Here is a 25507-nt window from a genome sequence, read left to right on the forward strand (position 1 = left end):
GGACTAGTTTATTTATAGCTTTACCCGCAAGTCAGATACCGTTTATGATAAAATTTGAATATCAAGTAAAAAAATCAAATAAAAATGTGCAAATTTAAGTATTAAAAAGATAATTAAGCTTAAAAATAAAGAAAAATGGTTTGCGGAATAGACTCGTGGGATGTAAGGGTTATTTCTATGAAATAGTCATTCATTTAATTGGAATGAAATTTGAATCACTAGCATTTCCAATGGAGGAGCCAAATGATACTTTTATCTAAAAAAGCTAATCAGATTTGTAAAAAAATCCCACATTGGATTAGTCAAAAAAAAAAAAAAAAAAAAAGAAGCAAAATTGATATTTAATTGGATTAGCCAAAAAAAAGAAAGAAAAACAGCTATGACCCCATGAAGCACACTTTACTCCCTGAAGTATTTTGAGTTGACACTTTATCCGCTAGTACTTAGGTTTGCACATTTTTATTTTTTTCTACATGAGTTTCAAATCCTATCACAGATGGTATTTGACTTTCGGGAAAAGACAAACTTAGTACATCCGTTACCTCAAACTAACGGAATGCCACGTGTTTTCAGATACAAATGCTAGGTGTCCTAAAAAAATAAAAAATAATAAAATTAAAATTAAAATAATTAATCAAAAAACTAAACCCTAAAAAGAAGAAAAGAAAAATTATGGGCCACCCCCAATGGCCAAAATGGGGGTGGGTAGAATCTTCTCAGGAATAGTTATTTATATGGGAATCACCAGCATTCTCAATGGAGAAGCCAAATTATATTTTTTTTTCTAAAATAGCTAATCAGATTTGTAAACCACCCCCCATTAGATTAGCAAAAAAAAAATTCAAAATGGATATTTGATTGGATTAGCCAAAAAAAAAAAAAAAGCTACATACAGCAGTACTTTTAAAGGGAGCTATTTTATATTTTATTGTTTCTCTCCTGTTTTATCTTTTTCCCAAAACTTTTCCCACTTTTCAAGGGATCATTATGAGAATATTCTTTCACAATTTTTGATAAAAATATATTTAAATAATATAGATAAAAATATAACTAATTGGATGTAGCAAGCCTTTAAAAATCTATTAGAGCATTCTCAATGAAAGAGCCAAATGGTACTTTTATCTAAAATGACTAATGAGATTTGTAAAAAACCCTCCACATTGGATTACCCAAAAAAAAAAAAAAAAAAGAGCTACATGTAGCAACACTTTTCAATGGAGTCATTTTACTTTTTATTGTTTCTCTTACATCTCAAAACTTTTTTCACTTTTCAAGAGATTATTATGAGAATATTCTTTGACAATTTTTAATAAAAAGATATTTAATAAATATGATGACGTTACTATGATAATATGGTTTTTATACTTAACGTTGGCAAATACGATATTTAAAAAATATAACCATTGAAAAATATAATTATTATAAAATACAACCGTTTCAAAAATATTATAGTTACAAAAATAATTATTTGAAAAATAATAATCGTTGAAAAATTATTGTGCTAAACGAATTACTATTGAAAAAATAAAGATAGAATCACTAAAAAGTAAGAAAAATAATATTTAAATGATATAGATAAAAATATAGCTAATCGGACGTAGAAGGTCTTTAAAAATTAATTAGCTAAACTAGATAAATTGGATTTTGAGGAGCCATTTTGCATAAAAAATTGGCTCTTCCATTGAGAATGCTCTTAGGTAAATTAGATAAAGTGAGTTTTAATGAGTTATTTTACATAAAAATATGACTCCTCTATTTAAAAATGCTCTCGCTCTCTTATGAATAGATATTTCTTAAAGATATATATATATATATATATATATATATATTAAAGTTGGTGTCCACTCATTAGAAGAGGCGGGACCGGGGTGGACCGGGTGGTGCGACCATCCCATCCCTAGCAGGACAACTTTTTAAATTTTTACCATTCATTAAGGTCAAAATGGTCTTTTAAAAGGGGTAAAAGGGACTTACTCATATAGCTTATTTTCAGCCTAGTGTTTTAAGCATTTTGCGCAGATCGAGCAGCGGTTCCCTGGAAGAATGGCGACCTATCTGCCTGAGGAAATGGTGGTGAAGATATTGTCGTTGCTGCCTCCAAAATCTCTGATCCGATTCAAGTGTGTCTCCAAAAGATGGCATGCTCTCATAGGAAACCCTGATTTCCTCTCCAAAAACCTCCTCAATCACTCCATTCTCACCCAAAACCCTTGTGATCCTCGCCGTCTTACCCTCTTCATCGCCACAGACATATCCGACCCCCGCAAGCTAATACACTCTTTCCGCTCTTACGACTCACTCAGCTGCGCGTCTCAAACCCCTCTGAATCTCCCACCAGTGCCGCCAAGCTTTAACGTCGTCGCTTCTTGTAATGGCCTCCTCTGTCTCTGGGACGTAATTCGAAGCGACCTCTATCTCTGGAATCCCGCCACGTCATCAGAACTTAAGGCTCTCCCGGCCGTGCCTTCTCGCGGTCGCGGCGAACCTAGACCCGCTAGATATGATCCGGGGTTCTATAATGTAGGGTTCGGTTTCGACTCTGTATCCAACGACTTCAAGGCGGTCGCGCTTGTAGACGAAGATGACGACGGATGGTTGGAAGCAGAAATGTACAGCCTAAAATCTGGTTGTTGGAGACCGCTTGATATGAGCGTGAACTTTCAGTTACCTCTCGTTTCGCAGAGCGCAGCATTGGATGGGGTTTTTCTATGGTATGACGACGGAGACGGGGAGTATATGGACCAGAGAATAGTTGCTTTCGACTTCAGCGAGGAGGAGTTCGAAATGATGATGTTTCCTGATGCTAGCTTTCTTTGTGATTACTACTATCAATACACGCGGACTCTCACGAAGTTGAAGGGATCTCTTGCTATGGTAGTTTTTCTTCAAGAGGTGGAATTTATGTATTTGGATGTATGGGTTATGCTTGAATTTGGTGTTAGTGAGTCGTGGACTAGACTTCTTGGCATTGAACTCCCATTGCATTTGGAAAGGCCATTGGGGTTTTGGAAGAACGGGGAGTTGTTCATGCAGGATATTGAGGGGCAGGTGGTATTGTATGATCTTTTGGCAGACACAGAGACGAATCTTCAGTTTGAAGGGTATCGGAGAACGATAAAAGTTGTAGACTGCAATTTTGTTCAGTTTGAAGGTATGGCTCCATGCCCTTGGCTAGTTTAATTCATGTTTCTGTCCTTTTTTTTTTTTTTTTGCTTAATAAGAATGTTTGGTCCTAAATTTGGCTGCTTGTGTTACATTATTATGTAAATTTGCTTTTTTGAGATCCATTTTGTTGAGTGAAGATGGTTTGATACGGATCAATTAACATTATTTTCACATATAAAATTAGGTAGGAGATACTAGAGCCACTTTGATAAACCCAGCAGTCACCCTCTTCTCCTCCCCTGCATTAGATATGCACACACACGCCATACTCTCCCTGTCAAACCCCAAGGCACCAGCATACCACATCCGGCCCTGATATGACCCATCATTATTGGAAAACGGCAAAATCATGCAGGAAAAATAAAATGCATGTGGTTGAATCATCAATTGACCTTGTTGTGATTGATTTGAGATTAAGAATTCAAATAATTACCACTTCGTCTAGCTGTTTGACAAATTGACTGAAAGAGTAGTTGATTGCTTTTAGACTTTTATTGGGTAAAAAGAGTGATATATTTCAGCGATGCAGCCCAATTCCAAGAGACCCAGGATTTTAATTGCCACCCATTTTGTTTTTGACATTAATGATAGGCTCAGCAACTTGCCCCAAGATGTTCTTCACTTTCTTGTGCGGCGTGATTGGTTAACGTTTACTTAATGGGTTGCTCATGTTTTTGACTATATTCTAAACAACCACAATCGAGACAATGGTTTTTGGAGCTTGTCCGAATGGACAGCCTTGATGTATTAACATGTTTTATATTGACTTAGTAGCTTGATGAGTGTTATAGTTGTCCAAACCATTTACATGCAATATGGTTATAGGAATGGAGAGTGGTGTCATACCTACCCCGTCATGTTCATCTTGTTCATCTCGGTTGCATTACACCACCGACTGCAACAACCATGAAGATTGCAGGAGAAAACAACAGGAGATAGACAGGAAATTGGAAGAGAAAGAGGTATTACTACCATCTCTCGTAATTATCATTTTTCGTTGAGTTTTGATGATAATGGGATTGTAGTGTGCATTGGGTGTTGAGATTAATTTTGACTTGATTATGAGGGAAAGCATCTATGGTTGAATTAAGCTGATTGCCTGTGTATTGTGAATTTTTTTACGGATAGACAATAAATCATGAGTGAAATTCCAGATATTTGAGGCTTGACATATCTACTGTCAAAAGTCTCTACCTTTTATATTTCCTACTTTGGGTAAAATGATGATCTGATTACAGTGGCTCCTTTTCCATGGATCAAAGTCACTAGAAATGACTTCAAACCACAAATTAGAGATCCGGCGCCAAATGGTCTGGATTTTGAGTTTGTTATGAATGTTGTTATATCTGAAACGAATAGCTATGTATTATATTCAACAGTTTATATGAGCTTGAGCCTTTGTTTGTTGATTATTGGAACCGTGAGTGTTTACATAAGGCTTGGTACGTGGGGCCTCTTTGCCTGATTGAGTCACCAAAGGTTCCACCAGAACCCCACAGTAAGCCCACATGGGTGCAGTGGCTTGACAAGAAGCGTGAGCAGGGGAACTCAGTTCTGTACGTAGCCTTTGGTTCTCAGGTGGAGATTTCGCCTGCACAACTCAAAGAAATAGCAACTGGGTTGGAAGAATCCAAAGTGAATTTCTTGTGGGTGATAAGAAAGAGTGAGTCAGAGCTTTCGGAGGTTTTTGAAAGGAGAGTGAAAGAGGAATTGTAGAGAGAGACTAGGTTGACCAAAGGGAGATTTCGATGCATAAGTGTGTATGTGCAGGGGGTTTCTAAGCCACTGTGGGTGGAATACTGTTTTGGAGAATGAAATTATATTCTTCATTGTCTTCCTCTTCTTAGTAGTCCTGGAATAAGAGAAAAACTATTGATTTGTTAATTATTTATTTACAGAAGTGATGAAATAACGTGCATTGAATGGGAGCTTAATAATGAGACTTTTCTTTTAGACTTGTAATTGGGGATGCATGAAAACTTATGATCATGCAGCTTTATGTCTTTCCTTTTTTTGTTTTATTATTATTATTATTATTATTATTATTCAATGGTGATATCATTGCCTTGTATTAGTCTTGCCTTTTGGAAGTCAAAAACTGGCTTTGGTTGTTAAGTCTTTAGTAGGAATTGAGTTGTTTGCATATCTTTGGTGTTCTGGGATATTTTTTGACTAGCTTTTATTTCTTTTTTATCCATCAAACTGCGTTTTCTCCCTTCTTGGCATTGTTCGGCAGTTCCCTTGCTGTCTAGAAGTGGATTTGTCATATTTGGACAATAAATCATGATGAAAGAATATCATATTCATTCATCGACCTTTGCCCACATTTTTGGGGTTACTGGGGGGGTAAAATGAGGTTGTAGATGGGTGTATACATAAACCTAATACAACTATTTTGTAATTCATAGAAAGCAAATGAAACAAGATCTACAAGTCTCTGCTTTGCTGCTGATATGGTTGTCATTTTTCTTAACCTTACCAAGTAATGGGCTGGTTACTTTTTTTAATATTTCCTCCAACTTGATTAGTCTCTTTTTTTTTGGTTGCTTAAGTTGTCGGTGCTGTTGTTTCTCTTTGAAACTACTCTGGTTTACACCAGTTTGTTCCTTGATCTTGTTGGTTTGACCCCTGAGTGCCATTTATTTACTTTCCAGTAACCAATATATCCTTGTTATTAAAGCAGAATTAACAATTCACAACAGGTTTACCTTTGTTTAATTTAATTGCGTTTCTTATTCCTAATTTTTATTATTGGTCGTTGTTGTACCAGGTTGATGACTGACTTGAAAGATTGATGGATGAAAAAGCAGAGGACTTGTACGGAATGGAATGCATTTTTTGTTGCAATGAATTTTGTTGTAATGAATTTAGAGTTTTGAACTAAAAATTGTGTTTAAAGAACTTCTGTTGTAATGATTACTATTTTTATTTGGTTGGAACACATGTTTTGGTAATGGTTATGCATGGTGCCTTGCCGATGTGCCATAATCAGTACAAATTATAGCAATTGGCCAAAAAAATAAAAAAAAAAACCCCTCTTTTAGGGGCCTTTTACAAATTAAGAGCCTTAGCTAGGCGGTGGCCCAACTGCCTAAAGTCGACATTTAGAACTTGGTATGGCTATCGCGAGTTTTTGGTCATGTCATTCGGGTTGGCTAATGCACTAGAGGTCGTCGATACATAAGAACTTATTGATGATTGTTTTCTTACTATTTGGACTTTAACCTCAATAATGTTGATTATTTTCAGAAGAAAAGTCCTTGGTTTTTTACCAAAGTGTGATTTTTATTTTTTATTTTTTTGTATTTGTTTTTCTTCAAAATTATGAATATTGAGAAAAAAAAAAAAAAAAAGAATTGAGATTATGATTGAATGGTTTAAAGAATATAAAATAAAATTATAAATAAAAAATTATTACAAAAAGATAAATAAAAATAAAAATAATAAAAAATTTTGGGTTGTTTTAAACCACCCATAGGGGTGGTCGGGCCACCCTAAAAGATTACTTGGGGGTGGCCGATCCACTCCCAAAACTAATTGGAGATGGCAGAGCCACCCCCGAAAACCGCTTGGGGGTTGCTCGGCCACCCCATTAGTTTTGGAGTTGCCTGATCCACTCCTTACATTTTTATTAATGATATATTTTAGTTGGATTGAAAAATTTTGAGTTGAATTGAAAAAAAGTAGGCGTCAAATCTACACAAGTTGAGTTGAGTAATGTCATCCAAATAAGCCCTCGAAAGCTGTTTGGTAATGTAAAGAAAAAAGTTTGACTTTTTAAGAAGAAATGAGAAAAAGAGCGAGAGGATTTTGCCAAACAAAGCTTAACTTAATTTATACTTTATTACTCTTTGTATTTATTTCTCTTCGCACAAAAAAAAAAAAAAAAAAATCTAAATTTGCCTTACCCTGCACGCACCTCTTTATAATCTTCAAAGAATTTAGCGGTCATAGTAGCCATAGGTGTACGTAGTGGGTTTCCAAGAGATAGCTCAATCGACTGGGACCAAGCTTAATAAAACGGATGTCACTAGTTCGAATACTCCTTCTCCTCTTATGCGGACATATTAAAAAAAAAAGAGGCAACAGTAGTGAAAAGCTTTGCTAGACAGAATATTGATTCTAGACGATATGCATGATGAATTGATGATGAAGATTAATTAGTGCTGACCGGTTCGTGCATGGATAATATGCCACACATATGCTTGGCTTTAACACATGCATTCTCCCACCAAAACGGTACACTTTCATGTACTGATCAGTTCTCCAATAATTTGGGCAGGCTTCCGCAGATATTACACATTTCTTTCTAAATCTTTACTCTCAAGCGCTTATTCCTTTTAACGTGACCGTGAAAATCATCGTTGAATATTATATATACTTTTATCTAATGATAATTTTCACTATCATGATAATGAGTTAATTATTAGCTGAATGCTTGAGACTATGCGTAGCACGCACTCTTCGTAAAAAGCTGCTATACTTCGATATTTACAGTTCTCAGTCGTGAAGAAGCGTTACAAGTATATACACATATATAAATATGTTGAGATTTTGTTTTTTTGTTTTTTTTTTTTAAAGTTGATATAAAAACTTGAACAATAATAAATAAATATGTTGAGAATCACTGAAAATCATATTGACAAAATAGGTAGTAGTGTCACAAGGTGATCATGCATTATCTGATCAGTGAGGGTGAGGGTGATCATCAGGGCATGCATGCATGCATGGCATCAGAAAGATGTAAAGCATTCATGTTCAGATGAATTGGAGTCGTCGCATGGAGAGTGGTTGTGTCTTCCTTCATACGTTGTTATCACCATTCGACAATCCTCCGACAACCGTTCAACTCTCTTCTTCACCCGACAGTTGTTGTGGGTACATCGGTAATAACTTCTGCAATCAATTCAATGCAAAAACAATAAACAAAAAAAAAAAAAAAATCTTTAATTTTCTTTTTAATCCCGATTTCCAATAATCCGAAACAGCAAAATTACTTGAAATAATGCATGAAAATAACGAAAAAAAAAAGCATCTTAATGAAATTGTAAATATATTTTGTTCCTAGAATATATAATAAACATACTTATATTATAATTTGCAATATAACTATTTATTGAGCAAACAAAAATAGACAGAAAATTAACTACCAACTAGAATAAAGATATATCATTTACATATTTCTGATTACATTTTTAGGTAAACCCTAAGATCCAACTAGTCATCATCTCTATCCAAGATGTGTATTATATTTCCTAGTTAACCAAAAAGAATAAATTATGGCCTTTCTTCATTCTCTAAGCTTTCTTATTGATCACCAAATTAAGTAGGAGATCATCGCCACTTTGTTATAACTAAATAATTAGGGTTAAGAGGTTAACTACATTTACTCCTTCTAATTACCATTTTTCTTTTCCAATGTCCCTCCTCATTGTTTTAATTTTTGCAATGTCCCTCAATCTACCACTAGAGTTGCAATGTCTCCCTTCCGTGACCCAAAATGACAAAAATACCTCCAATATCTACCATTGGAGTTGCAATGTTCTCCTTTCGCAACCCAAAATGACAAAAATACTCTACACAAGATAATTACTTACATTTTTTTTTTGAATTTTTTTTTTTTTATCTTAAAGGAATATATTTTTATCATTTTGAGTCACAGAAGGGGGACATTGCAGCCCCAATGGCAGATTGAGAAGAGTATTGCAAAAATTGAAACATTAGGAAAGTATTGCAAAAATGATATATGGTAGTTAAAGGAAGGTAAATGTAGTTTTTACAAAGTTTTCGCTCATAATTTTGATTTCACAAACTCTGGCACTATTGTAGTTCTTAGTAGACAATTCAGAATAATCACTTAACAAATATAGATTCTCAATTCAACACCAAGTCAAAAGTCTTAGTATTCTGAACTTATTTAGAATATAGGCAGTAAACTTCTTGGGTCTAGAAGTTGAATTTAGGTGACCAGGACACCACTTTTTTTCAACTTGACTCTATTTTAGATTATTTTCAGAGGCTTCTCCGGGAATCAGAGTGATCTCAGCCTATTGACATGGAGGTTCTTGAGGGGGCTCTTCCTCAAAATTCCTCCTACACAATATGAAGATTTGGCTTAATCATCTTTGGACTATTCTTAGTAACATTTTTAAGAAGCAGCATGCAATGAGCTAGCTTTTATTAGTAGTAAGAGGAATATTGGAGACTATCCTTATGTCTTAAAAACTTATGAGAAACTATCATAGAGATAAAGGTCCCCCAGCTGTGCCTTGAAGGTTGATGCAATGAATGCTTATGATTTTGTAAATTGGGATTTTGTCTGTGCATTTTTAAGGTTTGTTGGAGTCCTTGATCGAGGTTATGGTACGGTGGGTTGAAGAGCGTATTAGTAACACCACACCCTAAATAATATGATATTGTCCGCTTTGAGCATATTTCATATAAACACATTATCTTTTTTACACTCAGACATTGTGGAACGTCATAGTATCACTACTCCTATATATATTCTCTATTTACATTAATAGTGAGGTCAAGGGCCTTTTTCTCTATGAGTAGACATCTTAGACAAGGTGACCTTTTGTTGCCTTATCTGTTTTTGGTGATGGAGGCTTTCTCAGGGCTTATGGAGAGTATGATTAAGAGGGACTAATTTTGTTTCTTTTGGAGATTCCATAAGGTGAAAATATTCAATCTATATTTTGCTGATGACATTCTTAATTGCTATAGTCAAGAAGTGTTTGAATCAGTTTAGGGATATGTTAGGGTTGTCAAGAACTGTTTGTTTACTTGTGGAGTTGTAGAACGTTTTAAGAATCAATTGTTGGGTAGTTTGGGGGGTCAGGAAGGTAAGCTCCCCATAAGGTATTTGGGGTCTGGCTCCTTTTATTTCTTTTAAATTGCAGAAAGCTGATTGTGTGGTGTGGCTGAGAGGATTGCTTCCAAGGCTAAGATCGAGCTGGGCTCTCTTATGGAGGGAGACTTTAGTTGATTACTTCATTTATTTTTTCCATGCAAGTTTATTGGTCTTCTCTTTTTATACTTAATTCCTAAAGGTGTCATTATCCAAGTGGAGCAGATTCTTAGGTCTTTCTTATGGAAGGGAGGTAAGCTTAATAAAGTTCGGAAGATGATTCTCTTCATTTCAAATGAAAATGAAGAATATCCAATTAATGTTTTTTAGAGGGGTAAAATTGTCATTTTAATTTTTTGGACAATTTTATCATTCTAAAATACACTAACCGGATACTATCTATTTCATTTTAAATGCAATCTTTTAGTTTTTCTTCCTTGTAACTACTTGTTAGTGTTGACCCCCTCTGGCTTTTGGTCGTCTTGTTTTGTAGGGTTGTCAGTGCATTCTTTTTGTTCTCAGTATTTTTAATAAGTTCTTACTTATCACCAAAAAAAAGAAAAGAAAAAAAAAGGGTGTTGTTTTCCCTTAACTGAAATAGCGGGTAAATTGTGGAGTACGTCAAGTTTGAACTCAAGATCTTTGTTCTAATAGCACGTTAAATAATCATTTATCATGAATTAAAACTTAAGTTGATAAAAAATAGTATTTAATTAATATTGTATACCAACTTCTTAAGTGTGGATACCAATTTGTTATTTTACAAGTTTACTTTCATGCTTTGTAGACCATTAGTTTTGCTAGTTTGTAAGGGGAAGATAAGCTTATCCCTACTTGAACCAAAGAAAAAAAGAGAAATACTACTATATTAGGGATACTAACTCTTTTACTAACATAGACTTATTAAACTAATGTGTAGCTTATTTATTGGTACTTGTTACATTTCTTTTAATTAGTTGTTTTGTTTTTCTTCAATAAATAAGCTACACATCAGTTTATTAAATCTCTATTAGTAAAAGAGTTAGTACTCCTAATATTTTTCAAGAAAAAACACACCATTTTCATGTCCAACTATTGCGAGGCCAGATGCATTGTTCATCATTTTCCCGTATGTTGTTGTAGTAAAAGTGTTGGGTTCTTGTTAAGTTCCTTCATATATATATATATATATATATATATATATACACTATCTCCACCATTGGTCATAATTTTTATTTTACAAAATGTGTTCTATATATTGATGACATGATATACATGATAATAGTTCTATATATACATATTGGAAAAGTTATTTTATGTTCTCTAGCTAATTCCTAATATAAACCTTCGTTTTAGCTTTATTATATTTTAGTAACTCGATAGTAATATTAATGCAGTAAATCACTAATCACTTAAGAAACTCATATATATATATATATATATATATATATAGAGAGAGAGAGAGAGAGAGAGAGAGAGAGAGAGCAAGCAAACATTATTTTCTAAGCATGCATTTTCTATAGATCAATAGTAAATTGATGTTGACTTGGTTTTGGACTTCTAACAAATGTGTTTAGAAGATTCTGGTAAGCTCGTCATTTCCTTTTGCACCAAACTACTAATTTTACATGCTTGATTCAAAACTCTGTAGAACATTTTAACATAAATCCAAACACAATAGCAGTTGAGGATGGTGATCAACATTATTGCTACAAGGACCATGATCTGGGGTTCAAATAGCTAATTAAAACAGATCAAAAGAACTAACAACCAATGCAATGGAACAATTAAACCATCCTAATGGCTTTAGCTTGTTTTGCTATTTTTGTCAAATCATCATCTGTCCCAAAAATTAAAGCTTAAGAAATAAATTAAAGCATTAAATTCATTGTAGCTTTTGAGATAAGTGATGCTTTAACGATTTCAATGCAATATTTCGCTAATGGTGGAGAAGATTACAAGAAGATGGCTTTGGAAACTCTCAAACACTAATGGGGGTGTAAAAAGGGACTCTTTCTAACCCTAAACCAACAGTAAGACTCTTATAAATGGGTTCAACTACAAAAGAAATAAGCCAAAAGTTTAAGGGTTGAAAATTTCCATATAATGGAGGCATTCAAGACACACCATTAATTCAATATTAATGCCCACAAGGGTCCTTCACCTTAGGCTTAGTATTTTGTTTAAGGAACCATTCCTAAGATGAAAATACATGTTGGAAATTTAGAAAATGCATGTTATGTTGTGGAGCGAATTCTAATTAAAATGCGAAGGCATTAAGAATGTTGAAATAACTAGAGAATACAATTCGACCAATACAAGAAAACCCAGATCAATTTTAACAAAGAAAATGAAAATCACTTTCCAGTTTCCAGCTGGTCCTATTTATGCAGCTTGAACATCATGAGCTAGATGGTTCTGGAAAACTGTCTTGTCTGATATAATTTAATCAAGACATATGTGTCAAAAAATATGACCAATCCTCTCTTTTTGTTTTGTTTTATTTTATTGTTTTGCTGTTTGGTTTTTGTTTTGTTGCATGGGAAAGGAAGCCTCACGCGGGAGTCTTCTTCCACTATTCTCTTTTGCTTAATCAATACTGAGAGCAAATGTCAGGAGTCATGCTTCCAAGTACTTCTCTACTCATTTCGTTTCTACCTTTTTTATTGGAATAAATTACTGGTGGCCATCGAAGGTGTAATGATTAGACTACTTCTGATAAAAGACATGGAGACATGCAATGCAGTATGCTATTACTATAATACCCATGCACGGGTTTGTTAAATTATCACTTATTTCAAAATTTAAGCCAATAAAAAAAATAAAAATTATCAGTTATCTTAAAAAATTTAAGCTTATAAAAAGGGTAGTAATGGGATAAATAGTAAATATCATTCACAAATTTGGTATAACAATGAAAGATTTTTCATATGGCATCGATCCAGCAAATCTAGAATATATCTTCTAAGTTAATGTCATGGCTTTTTACCATGCCATCCACATTATATTGTAATTGAGAAGCATCTTTATTTTGCATGTATATTGGGTTTATACTTCATTATGAAAGCATGTTAATTAATTAAGTGAAAAAGGTCATTTTTTTAAAAACTTAATTTCTATGAATATATATGTTGGTTCAACCAAACAATCTCCTAGGACAAAATACCAAAATGTTTCATATATGTAGATAAATTTAATGTTAAATGAAAGCAAAGGATCAAAGAAAGAGTACCTTGGATGAAGGCTATTCTTGACTACTTTCTGGCCATATTTCCTCCATTTGTAACCATCATCAAGGACATCAACATCACTCCTTGTTTGGAAGCAGAATCTTGGCTCTCTAAGCTTCCTTCTCACCTTCACCTTGCTCTTATCTGAGTTTGAGCTCCTCCACCTCCCAAAATGTAAAAATCTCTCAAATTTAGAGGAGAGCTTGTAATATATTGGAAGAGCAAAAGTAGATCCTCCACTCATGAACTTGAGGATTTTGGTATCAATGTGTATCAAGACTTTTATGTGAAGAAGGAGAGAGAGAGAGAGAGAGAGAAATGAATTGACATGGTGTGCAAAAAGCATGCTGCAAAGAAACACAAGCAATCTCTCTTCCATATTTGGCTAGATCTCCTTAGATTCTTTTTTATTTTTTGTTTTGATGAATTATCTCCTTAGATTCTGTTCAAGAGTTTGAACTATATATATATAATTTCTTTCACTTGTCTTATACGTGCCTTGCATGTTTGTTATTTGGGTTTGCTATTGAAGAGAGAGAGAGAGAGAGAGAGAGAGAGAGAGATAGAAGCCATGTAATGAAAAAGAAAATGGTGTTGGGAGAAAGATACCATGAATTGTTGCCATCGCTAGCATTACCGGTACAGTTTTCTTCATTGACAGCCTTGGGATCCATTGTTCCGACCTAAATTTTTCCATAAAAGAATTAGAATACAAAAAGAATTAGATAAAAAGAAAAAAAAAAAAAACAGAAGCATGGAATAAACGAAACTTTCATTAAAGAACAACAACATAAGATTAAGAATCTTGTTAATTTTGTTTCACTAAGGTTTTGTCAAACAGTATATATATATATATATATATATGTACTCTAAACCACCTGGTCATTGTTCCAAGAAGATCTAGTAACAAGGTCGTTATGGCTGAACCCCATGGTGGTGGGATTTGTGTTGGACGCGGAACCGGTGGTGGCGGAGGCGGTGGTGGTGGTGGTGCCGCCGCTGAGTGGCGGTTGAGACATCTGAGAAGACTGTGAGGGAGCCAAGAAGCTTAGAACCTGGTTATCTTCAAATTGTACAAATCCCATCTCGTGGATCGCTTGTGGAGTATTTGAGAAAGAAACTTGCAGCTCGTAATTTGGAGCTCCCCTTTCTTCTTGATCCATTGTTTTCTTCCTCTCTCTCTCTCTCTCTCTCTCTCTCGTTAATGGATTTGGTGCATGTAAGTCCGTACAACCAGTTGGTGGTAGTAAAGGTCTTTAATTTTGTGCTTCAAACACGGTGTAATTTTGGTCAACTGGTAAACGCTAAATGGAATGTTTCTTGGAAAAAAATATTCCTTCCCATCTTCTTAAGGTTGTCTACAGGGTCTACACAACACTGCACATTCTCCTCTCTCTCTCTCTCTCTCTCTCTCTCTCTAGAGTTCTAACAATTTCTCAAGGGAATGTGTTTGGTATATACTAGCACTTGAAGGACAAGGAGGACACTTGAATTTTTTATTTTATTGGTATTGAATGAGTGTTTTTCTTTTCTTTTCTTTTTCTTTTTCTTGTGAGTATTGAAGAAGTTGTTGGCAATAGTATTAATTTCTATTTATTAATTTATTAGGTGTGAGCCTCACAAATTTATAGAATATTATTGTGAAAATATTAACGAGCTTTAAATATAAACCTACTACGTACGCAAAATGGAATAATTTTTTTTTTAGATAAATGATTATTTTCCTTCTCATTGGTTCTCTCCAGTTCAACTCTTGCAAATTCACTACCGAGTCCCACAAATCAAATGGTGAATTTGCAAGAATTGGATTTTAACTTCTAAGAATTTTGGCACTACTTACGCCTCCATTAGGATTAGGGTGTATGCAGACTTAATGGGTACTATAAATTCTTTCGAGACATGAATTTTTAAGTATATGATTTTTACGTATACTTTTAAAATATGCTTAACGAAACATGTAGCCATGTGAGAATTGTTAATGTAATAATGAAGTAATTAAATTTATTTTTTCCTATAAGTTTAAACTTTTGAGATAACTGTGATTTTCATAGTACTATTAGAGCCAAAGGTCTTGTGATTGAACATTGACTTCTCGTCAAATTACATCTCATTTTAAATTAAATATTTTACGTGTTGGATCTTACCTATTGAAAAAGAGTTTGAACACACACATGAGTGAGAGTGTTAAAGTAACGATTAAGTAATTAAATTTAGCTTTTCTTATAAGTTTAAGCTTTTGAAATAACCGATGATTTTCAAGAATCACATAACTTAAGAATATATACTACTTGAATAAATTGGAGAAAAGTTTGTCCTTTCCATGATGAACTTTTTGTTGTGTAGACAATTTTCGTGTCCTTTTCCTCTTCCTCTTCTAGATCCACTGGGATTGCGAAGATTTACATGGCAAAAGCATTAGATTTTTCTACTAATGCACGTGTGCTTATCTTTGCCAGATGTATTAGATCCAATGGGAGTGTATTTATGGAAATATATATAGGTAAATATTCTGCAAAAAGTCACTTCTGCCCGCCAACAACGCCACCATCAATGACTTTTGTCTCGCGCGTTCCTTGTCACAAGGATTCACCGCCGCTCCAAGCCAAAATGTAGTTTTCATGAATTGATATATATGGATGTGCGAGGGTATTTAAAGGAGGTGTTAAAGAATAATATGCGTCTAATTGCATGGACAAATAAACCAAGCCTTTAAAAAAAAAAGAAGTCAAGGAATTGAGACAAAGGGTGGTTTCCACCACCCTTATTTTGATATTTGAGGTGGTGGCTAAAGGTTCATTGCCCCGGTGATTCGCCCCAAGCCCAATCCAACCAAATGAGGGTGGTTTTGACCATTCTCATTTGGCCATTTTGAGATGACTGAATCACTCTCACAAGTCATAGGGTGGTTTGCTATCTTTAGTTCAGCCAAATGGGAAAGTCGAACCACCTCCAAATTAACCATTTGGCAGTGGTCTTAGCCACCTTAATTTGGCCATTTGAGAGTGACCGAACCACCCCTAAGCCGATCATAGGAGATGGCATTTTGAGGAGTTCAGGTGATAAAAAAGTCACGTATGTGTGACATACATTATTGACATTCCGTCCAAAAAAAAGGAAAAAAGTTAACACTTCGACTAACTTGCCAAAGTTTGTAAGTATATTGTGGAGATTGATTGTTACTTTTTAAACATTGGAAACTCGCGTTGACAAAAATAATTACTGAGCTAGGAAGATCATCAAACGTTTAATTTGTTGGTTTCTTTATTCATGTCTGTTGGGGTTAATTTATATATGATCCATTTAAGCTAAATTTCTAGTAAATATACAGCAAGGGTAATGGTATAATGAGCTTTAGCAATAAAACGAGGAAGTTGACTGAAGAAATTTGAATAAACAAAAGAACTTCAATGTGATCAAATCAACTGGTACCCTTGAAGTTTTTGAGATTATACATTCTAATATATACAGTCAATATTAAGCATAAAATTACATGACTCTGAGCCTTTCTTAGGTCATGTTAAATCGTGCAAATGAAGCAAAACATTTATTTTAAATAATAAAATTAGCGTACCAAACAACCAAAATCATCATTCTCCATCAACTCTTTATTTCACAGGGTCTATTAATGGTATGCATGTTCCAAGTTCCTTGCTTAGTATAGACTCAACAGGAACATAAACCTGATACATAGGCAATTAACTGTACTTAATTCCGTCTTAGGAATTAATTAAGCAGTGTCAAATAATAAAGTGACAAGGTTGTCCTGTGCTTTTTGTTGTACTCTTTTTCTTTCATTGAGAGCATGATTTTCTCATTCTATTAAGCAACCACCATTAAAATGAAGTTGTTTCAGGCCATGTGGGAAATAGCTAAAACCACTACTATATCTTTAAGAAAGATTCTTGAGCCCCCACTTGGAGAAGTTTTGCTTCTTTTTTTTTTTTTTTTTTGCCCTTTTCTTTACCACATAAATTGTACTTATTCATAATAAAACCATAGTTAGTGATTTTTTTGTTTAATGGTATGAGAATTGTTATTGATTATTGGATAAAATTCACATGCCCCCTCATTTATCACTTGCTTTGTAATGTTAACCTCAAAATCATCAAAAGTTATAATGCAGGTGTTTCATTTTCTTAGCTCTTTTTAATTTCACCTTTCATCCTAATGGAATATGCCAAAATAACCAAAATACCTCTGTTGTTGTTTTTTATTTTATTTTATTTTATTTTATTTTTATATATAATAAAAAAGATCTTTTGTTTTTACTATGGGTGGGTCTAGTCTAGTTTAGATATTTTTTTATTCTTTTACCTTCCTTTTTTTTTTTATAAATTTTATAGAAATATAAGAAACATTTTACTTATTAACCGTTTGAGTTAATGCAGTTAATGCAAAACCCTAATGATATGGGAGTGAAGTTAAAAGGAGCTGAAAAATAACATACTCGAATTTTAACTTTTGATAATTCAAGATTAACATTACAAAATCCATAATTCATCAAAGAAGTTAAGCAAAATTTTTCCATTATTATTTGTTTGTGAGTGTGATCCACGATCCACCCATGAAAGTAAACACCCCAAAGAGAGAGAAAATGAAAGAGAGAAGGGGGGGAGGGGGGGGCATGGAGGTGGAAGTCAACAGAGCAATGAGTGGTGGGGGTACATCAAAGCTTCCATCCATGTCAAAGATGTCTATAGCAGTTGAAAGAATGAAAAAAAGGATAGAGCCCCTCAAATCCTCCCAAATCAAATTCCAATATATATTTGTTTATGTCCACTCAGACCACCCTTCACTGCTAAAAAGAAAAGAAAAAAGAAAAAAGAAACTATCATAAACCCCACACAACATTTTCTTGGTAATCTTCCTCCTTCCACTCACTCTCAGCTGTTATTTCATCAACAGTCTAGATGAAAAGACCCTCTCAACTCCTCCCACAATACCAACACCAACAACAAAGTCGAAAATCCTCTTCCCCTAGCCACTCTCTTCTTGTATATAAATATATGCAATCTCCTTTAGAATCCTTGATCCCAGAAGAAAATATATATCGTCAAAAAGGGTTTGCTTTGCTCCCATTAGAACTCAAAGGCAAACCTTGACTACTATGCCGAAAGGGGGTCTTCAGTAGTGCTGCTGCAGATGGCCGGCTAGCAAAAGAGCCAAGCATGTTAGAAAATTATCCCATTTTGACTTTTTGTGCTCCTTCCCAGAAGGGGTATTCGAACACAACTGCCACGTAGCAAGTATATATTCAAGAATCTTGGGCACTTTGAGAGCATGTTTGGAATTATGTTAGGAAGTAGAACTTTTAAAGTTAAAAAACAAAAGCTTTTAAGAAACAGAAAAAGCTTCAATTTTAAACATTTTTCAAAAGTGTATTTTGACCAATTTTAGAGTAAAAAAGTTGAAGCAATAATTTTGGAATTTTGTATCAAATATGTTAGCTTTTTGTTTGGCGGCACAGTTTTTTAAGTATTAAAAGTATTTTTTAGCATTCCTAATGCAATCACAAACATACTCTAAAACCCACATTTTTTGTCTCACAACTATATATCCCACAATGTTGATGTGTCAATCATAATCAACCCTTAAATATGTTCTTATTAAAAATAAAATTTGAAGATTAGTTAAAAGTGACACATCCCTTTAATGTGAAATAGTTGTCGAATAAATGTTATGGTTTATAGCATACTTTAATGTTCAACAATTGCACTTAGCATTTACTTACAAGTAGTGATATATGCCACATTTTTATCTCACAATAATTCTACAACGTTAACGTAGGGGTCCTAACCAACCTTCGGATATATATATACTTTTAACAATGGTTAATCCAAGAGTTGGTTGTTGGTTGAGACTGCCATATCAACATTGTGCCATAGTTATGGACTACAAATATGATAGGTGCTACTTGCTCTTGTGGTCAGCCACCAAGGTCAAAGGCTTGCGACTCAACGTTTAATGCTCTGAGTGGTGCGGGGTATTGGGCCGAGGATTAGACTGGAAGATCCTATCTGGGCCTCTACACTCGGTACCCCCACCTTGGCGGGGTTAGCCTGGGATACTGGCCGGCTATAGGTGAAACTGGGAAACCTTGTTCAAAAAAAAAAAAAAAAGTCTAAAAATTTATACAATCTATGTACGTTTTTAGAGAATTGCTTGCTAAATATCTTAATTTCAAAGGCGTTACGATAGGAAAATGCCTAGGTATTAATTCTATCTTTTTTACTATGACACAAATTCATATGAGAGTCTACATCTTATGAAAATGATTATCACATGTACTGTCACATGATAATTCACGATTTAACTGTTGACATGGTAAGTATCACATCAAATAAGACATTTATTTGTAAGCATAATAAAGATCGTATGAACCGCCATATAACCATCCACATTTTAATCGCTGCGTCAATTCGTAAACAGCACTTCCATACAATATTAACCTTGCAAAATGACTCACAAAAAAAAAAACCTCGCTTAATGAGGGGCTCCACTTGTACAAAAAAGGTTTTACAAGAAGTGATATATATACACACATTCTCATTATTCAGATACTCATCATTTTGATTTCTTAATTTCCTAGCGTGGCATTTTCCCATTGGAGAGGAATGGCCAATATTATTGGCTTTATGTTTTTTGCTAGAGATCCGTATCCACAATTGAAAGAGTCACTTCGCCAATCGATCACAATACAAAAAATCTTACGTGGCTTGTCGTAGTTTGTCGGTCCCTTTGGAATTAAAGATATATAAAAAGTGGCTGCAAATTGCAGAAACTAAAACAAAGAGAAAGAAAGCGAGAAACAAGGAGCGGAATATATGGAAACTTCTGCTAGGGTTTACAAAGGAACTAGTTCTTGACATTAGAGCTTGTTTGAGATTGTGTTTGAGAAATAGAGCTTTTAAGCAAAAGCTTCATTTTTAAACTTTTGTCAAAAGTGTTTTTTTATCTTTTTTTTTTTGATTTTTTTACCCTTAAAAACGCTTTTAATTTTTTTACAAAACGAGTTTTTTTTTTTTTTTTTTTTCAAACATGCTTTTTGAGTGTTAAAAGTACTTTTAGGCCCCTTAAACACAATCCCAAACAAGCCCTAAACCCTGCTATTGTTTTGAAAAATAGAGCTTTTAAAGTTAAAATTAGTTTTTTTTTAACAAAATATTCATTTTTAAATTTTTCTTAAAAGTGGATTTTGACATTTTTTTTTTTAAGTAAAAAAGTCAAAGAAGTATTTTTTGAGTTATTTTAACAAATTTTGTTTGACACAGTTTTGATGTATTAAAAGTACTTTTTAAGTGCTCCTTAACACAATTCTAAATGAGAAATGCTACAGTTTTTTTTGGTGTTCTCTTGGTCTGATGTAGATATTGTTTTCTAAAAAAGCAGAATAAAACTTACCCCTGGTCCTGAAAAAAAAAAAAAAAAAAGCAAAAAATAATATCTACGTAAAACTGAAAAAAACACTAAAAGAACAACGAAAAGAATTGTAGCATTCCTCATCTTCCATAGGCTTTTAGGCACAATGAACGTAGTGAGCAAAATATTAGAAAATTAAACAAAACACAGACAGAGAGAGAGAGAGAGAGAGAGAGAGAGAGAAAAGAAAAAATCTGTCATATTCATCAAATAGGCGATCTTGTAATTTACCCAAAATGTTATGTTTGACAATTGACCCCTATTGGCTTGACCCTCGTGAAACTTTATTATAAAATTTTATTGAAAAATTCAATCTTGGCCTCTTTACACCATGTACGTACCCAATTTTTATTTTTTATTTTTTATTTATTTTTTCTAATTTGAATAAGTTTTATGTGAAAATTAAATAGGAGACTTAAAGTCAATTGATGATTCCATGACGTGATAAACATGATCATATGTGTACGTATCAGCGTGTGTAACTTAGGGTACTAAAACAAAAGAACTTCCAGATAAACCAAAATAGTCAAGGAACTGAGAAACGCTAGTCCTAAGGGAGTAGCTCAATCGACTGTAAATCATGCCTCATAAAGCGAAAGTCACTAGTTCGAATCCTCCCTCCTCTTTTTCTTATGTGGATAGGTCAAAAAAATAAAAATAAAAAATTGAGAAACGCTACAAAATCTAAGAAAACATAGCACACAAAAGAAGAGAAGCTTGAGTACTATGTAAGGTTGTAGGGTATAGAGTTATTATCTTCATGGTTATATTATATATATGTGTGTATATATAATTGTAGATCACCATGTATGTAATGCACGCGCAGCATGACTAACCTGCATGGTGGTGGTTCACTTGGGTAGCCACCAACCAGGGCGTCAGAGTGTGGTTGTGGTTGTCCTGCTAATGGAGTTAAAAGTTGCAGCTTTGTTGATTATACAAGTCAAATTTATAATTTTTGCTTTTGCAAGCTACACTTTTATTTGCACCTAACATTGCCTAATCAAATTTAGTTTTTGTTCTTTACCTCAATGATTGTTTTTATTTTGTTGCCTTCATAAGGAAGAACCATATAGAATTAGCCAGTGTACTGAATATCAAAATGAGAAGTTCTATTTGCCCTTCGAAGGCAGGATCACTTCGTGTTTCTATTCCCGTCGGATAAACCGATGACTCGTGCAAAGTGCTCCCTACACGGATCATATAATTGTCCAGATTCGCTGACGAGGTAGCTTTAAGGAATTGTTTGCACCCAAGAGGATTCGCACCTTAGACTTGATGAGAATGCCACCAAAATCAATGCCTTACCAATAGATTGATTTAACAGTGTCCATTTTTATTTTATTTTTCTTTAAAAAAGGGCTGACATGTTAGGGAAAATGAATACTGTCACATCAGCAAAATGAGATTGGGGTATGACAAATAGCACAAGCCTATCAAAATGAGAAATTAATGAGATACTACCAATAAGCTCTTGTTGAAAAAAATAAAAATAAATTAAGAACAGATTGACAATGCACATCAACGATTAAAATATATAGAGGTTCTTTTGCCAAAACTCTTGTTAGGTCTATTTGTACAACAACAAATGTTTTGAAATATCCTTATTGATAATAGTAACTGTTATTTTCTGATTTTGTCCTAATGAGTAGATACCAAATCAGACAAGCAAGGTTTGGGTTGAACTGGAGGATTCATTGATCATTCATGCTTGCAAAGTTGTGTACAGAAATTAATTAGTCAAACAAATAATTATTACTATTGATGATAATTCATAGCAGGACTTCTCAGATTAGGATGTCTAGCTAATTTAATTTATTAGAGCATTTTCCTATACTTAACCACACTTGTACCATTTAGTGAAGATCACGGGATAAAATCCTATAATTTGACAAAATGAAAATAGTTCCCAACTATATTTAGCATTATTTGTTATTGGTTAATTAATTAACACAAATGAGGTTGGAAATGAGCTAATCATTGGTCGTCCCCTCCCCCAGCTTTATCTATTAGAACAATTAAATTATTAAATTTGTCATTTTCTATCCACTTATTTTGTTTAATATAAACAATCATTTAATGTGGCATCAAAATGAGTGGATAATTAATGGATCTTGCTTGAATCTCTTGGATTAGTTCATTATCCTCTTCTTGGTGATTTATTTCATCATTTTTTCACTGTTCTTTTCCTATGTTGGGATAAAAAAAAAAAAAATACATAAAGATTTTGAATCAAGCTATTATGCTATTTTATAATCCACTGACTCCATGTGGACAATTCATTTTTCCAATGTATGATTAACTTTCTGGCGTGTTATATATGCAAATCAAGACCCAAGGATTGCTTCTGGGCTTGATAGAAATTGTCAAAGATTTCACCTCCACGTCATTGGTTACCCAATCCCAGAATTCTTTGGGTGGCAAGCAACCTTGAAACGCTGGTATGACGTCAGGTTTGAATTGTTCAACTGATTGAGAATTAGCGATGGAGTTCTTTCTCTCAAACTTCTCCATGAAATTATTGGCTATATATTCCATCTACAAAACTATGTGAGATCCTAATTCATCACGCATAGGAGTTTCTGGAAGATGAGGCATTTAGGAGTTTGCTCCATGAGCATCAGGAAAGCTTCTAAAGCTAAGGAAATATAGTTCATAGACATGCAGTGATTCTTTGCCTTGCTATTAGAAGAAAGCTAGCTTAACATTCAGGGAAGACAGCAATGCAGTGATAACCTTTTCTTCTCTTTTCCATTAATTTGAAAGAATTTGGCACCTCATTTGTGAAGAATGCAATATATTCACTTGTCTAATATGGATTGAGATAATACTTTACTCTTGATGCTGTCAACTTCTAACACAAAGTCCCTTATGAGCATAATTACTAAGCTAATGTTAGTTGTTGCAGTAGTGTACTTCATCTACAGAGAAAAAAATCACCCAGTGCATGTTATTAAGTAGACTTATATACAATTGAGATGATGTTACCGGCTTAATTTTTTAAATTGATAAAGGTAGTTCGAAGAACCTTGACATTAAAACTCTTTCTGCCATAGGGCTGTAGACCGGTAATTTATGACGTAGTAGTAAAAATTAGCCATTAACCTCTTTTCTGTTTTAACAAATACCAATTTAAGGATAGCTCACTACCACATCGTCAAATTGTATGAACGTTGTAGATGTTGAGGAAAAATCTCACATTGTCTGTGGATAAGACCTTGGGCATGTTTATAAGGAATAAATAACCTTCTCTTATAAAACTAGTTTTATGAGATGAGTTAGACATGCAAATTTTTTCATGGTATTAGAGATTACTACAGGACGAATGTGGCCCACACTACTTACCTTGGGACAAAGACCAAGAAAAATATTGGCATGCACGTGAAGGAGGGTGTTGAGGAATAATCCCACATTGTCTGTGGATAAGACTTAGGGCATATTTATAAGGAATAGACAACATTCTCTTATAAGACTGATTTTATGAGATGAGATAAGTACACGAATTTCTAGATACCTTTCCTTTTAAAAAGGGGAGAGTATGGAGTCAATCAATGAGGAGGAGAATTCTAAGGGTCTAGCTAGGAAACACCTTTAATTCTTCTGCCGGACGAATATCTGCAGGCACAACTGCACAAGTGCTTATATGTATATATGTTCACATGCAGCCACAGGTTATGGGATTTTTGGAGAGAGAGATAGAGGTATTGTGGTGTTCCCATGATGAGTGACACAATGGAATTTGCCGTTGGAGCCTTAGAAAGTGAAAGTGTAATGAATTCCCATTCCAGGAACTGAACCAACACCCAGAAAATTAAATTACTACCAAACAATCCCTAAACACTTGGCAACAAGGAAAAAGTAAGTTTACCTACGGATCCGACAGCTTCATGATTTCAATATTCAAAGTTCAAAAGTGTCATAAATATTAATCTCAAAAGATCACAGTCTGAAGCAATAAGAGAGAGGGAGAGGTGTGCTGAATTCCATGCAGCAATCATAACCTTTCAATCAATTTCTAAAGTCTTCTAAATCTCATGATGGTAGAGTGAGGCAACAGATATTTGGTGGGTTCCACCTTGTCTTACCATGTCCCATATCTTATTTGTTTCAAAAATGCCTTCAACTTTGAAGGGAATGTTACTGCCGGGTGAAACTTAACAATCTCCACCAACTTTGCTCTATTGCCTTTGCATTTTTTTCTTATAATATGAAGCAATTTTATCAAACTTCATATAAAATTAATAAGTGATCCATCATCTAGAGTACTTCCAGTTCAGTGGAATGGTTTAGGTGCCTAGAGAAACAGGGAAAAAAAAAAAAAAAGTGGAATAATTAGCATTGAAAGGTGTTTGATTTTCAAATGATTTATATGTTTTTGAACCCAATGTTGAAAGAGATTTACTGTTGAGAGTACACCATTTCAACTTAAAAGTTTAAATCATTAAGCTTAATTGGGTCAAACCATATATGTTTATGGTTATCAAACCAAGAAAACTTATGTCAACTAATCAGAAAATATGAGGTCAAGGTTAAAAGAAACAACATAATGGCTCATTAATATCATAAAAATAGGTATGCCATAATTAAATAGAGTAAAAAAAAAAGAAAAAAAAAACATTATATATGTTCTTCCTTGCCCAGTCTTATTTGCTTCTTTTTTTTTTTCTTTTTTTTTTGTTCATTTTTGTTTTATATTCCCTCACATGGTGATTAATCAGTGTTCACTTAACTCCAAACTATACTACCTTGCAGATTTCCCTTATTTGCTTCACTTTGTCCTCTTCTTCCATAATGATTTCTATTTGTTCCCTTCACTTTCTCCTATCTATAAATGTTTTTAAAATTTAATATTTGCATTGTG

At 33.9% G+C, this 25507-nt stretch overlaps 2 protein-coding genes across 2 annotated transcripts; one reads left to right on the plus strand and one right to left on the minus strand.

The window, feature by feature from the left end:
* Positions 1–1989: 1989 nt before the first annotated feature.
* On the plus strand, positions 1990–6082 carry LOC132167942 (F-box/kelch-repeat protein At3g23880-like). Its single transcript, XM_059578991.1, has 3 exons — positions 1990–3151; positions 3991–4127; positions 5936–6082. The coding sequence occupies exons 1-3, from the start codon at positions 2044–2046 to the stop codon at positions 5945–5947; spliced, it is 1257 nt and encodes a 418-aa protein (XP_059434974.1). The 5' UTR covers positions 1990–2043; the 3' UTR covers positions 5948–6082.
* Positions 6083–7788: 1706 nt separating this feature from the next.
* On the minus strand, positions 7789–14634 carry LOC132166977 (probable WRKY transcription factor 12). The gene is made up of 4 exons (XM_059577855.1): positions 14106–14634; positions 13837–13910; positions 13230–13391; positions 7789–8061 (listed from the first exon to the last, which is right to left on the minus strand). The coding sequence occupies exons 1-4, from the start codon at positions 14388–14390 to the stop codon at positions 7899–7901; spliced, it is 684 nt and encodes a 227-aa protein (XP_059433838.1). The 5' UTR covers positions 14391–14634; the 3' UTR covers positions 7789–7898.
* Positions 14635–25507: the final 10873 nt, after the last annotated feature.

The sequence above is a fragment of the Corylus avellana genome, chromosome ca1, assembly GCF_901000735.1.
Source record: "Corylus avellana chromosome ca1, CavTom2PMs-1.0".
In the NCBI taxonomy this organism is placed as follows: domain Eukaryota; kingdom Viridiplantae; phylum Streptophyta; class Magnoliopsida; order Fagales; family Betulaceae; genus Corylus; species Corylus avellana.

Bases quoted from the DNA above. Each gene is read 5' to 3' on its own strand.
- LOC132167942 (XM_059578991.1), top strand. From the start codon at position 2,044: ATGGCGACCTATCTGCCTGAGGAAATGGTGGTGAAGATATTGTCGTTG. The intron at 3,152-3,990 runs GTATGGCTCCAT...ATATGGTTATAG, and splicing joins CAATTTTGTTCAGTTTGAAG to GAATGGAGAGTGGTGTCATA.
- LOC132166977 (XM_059577855.1), bottom strand. From the start codon at position 14,390: ATGGATCAAGAAGAAAGGGGAGCTCCAAATTACGAGCTGCAAGTTTCT. The intron at 13,392-13,836 runs GTATCTTTCTCC...ACATTTTGGGAG, and splicing joins AGCGATGGCAACAATTCATG to GTGGAGGAGCTCAAACTCAG. The intron at 8,062-13,229 runs GTACTCTTTCTT...AATTGATTGCAG, and splicing joins AAGAATAGCCTTCATCCAAG to AAGTTATTACCGATGTACCC.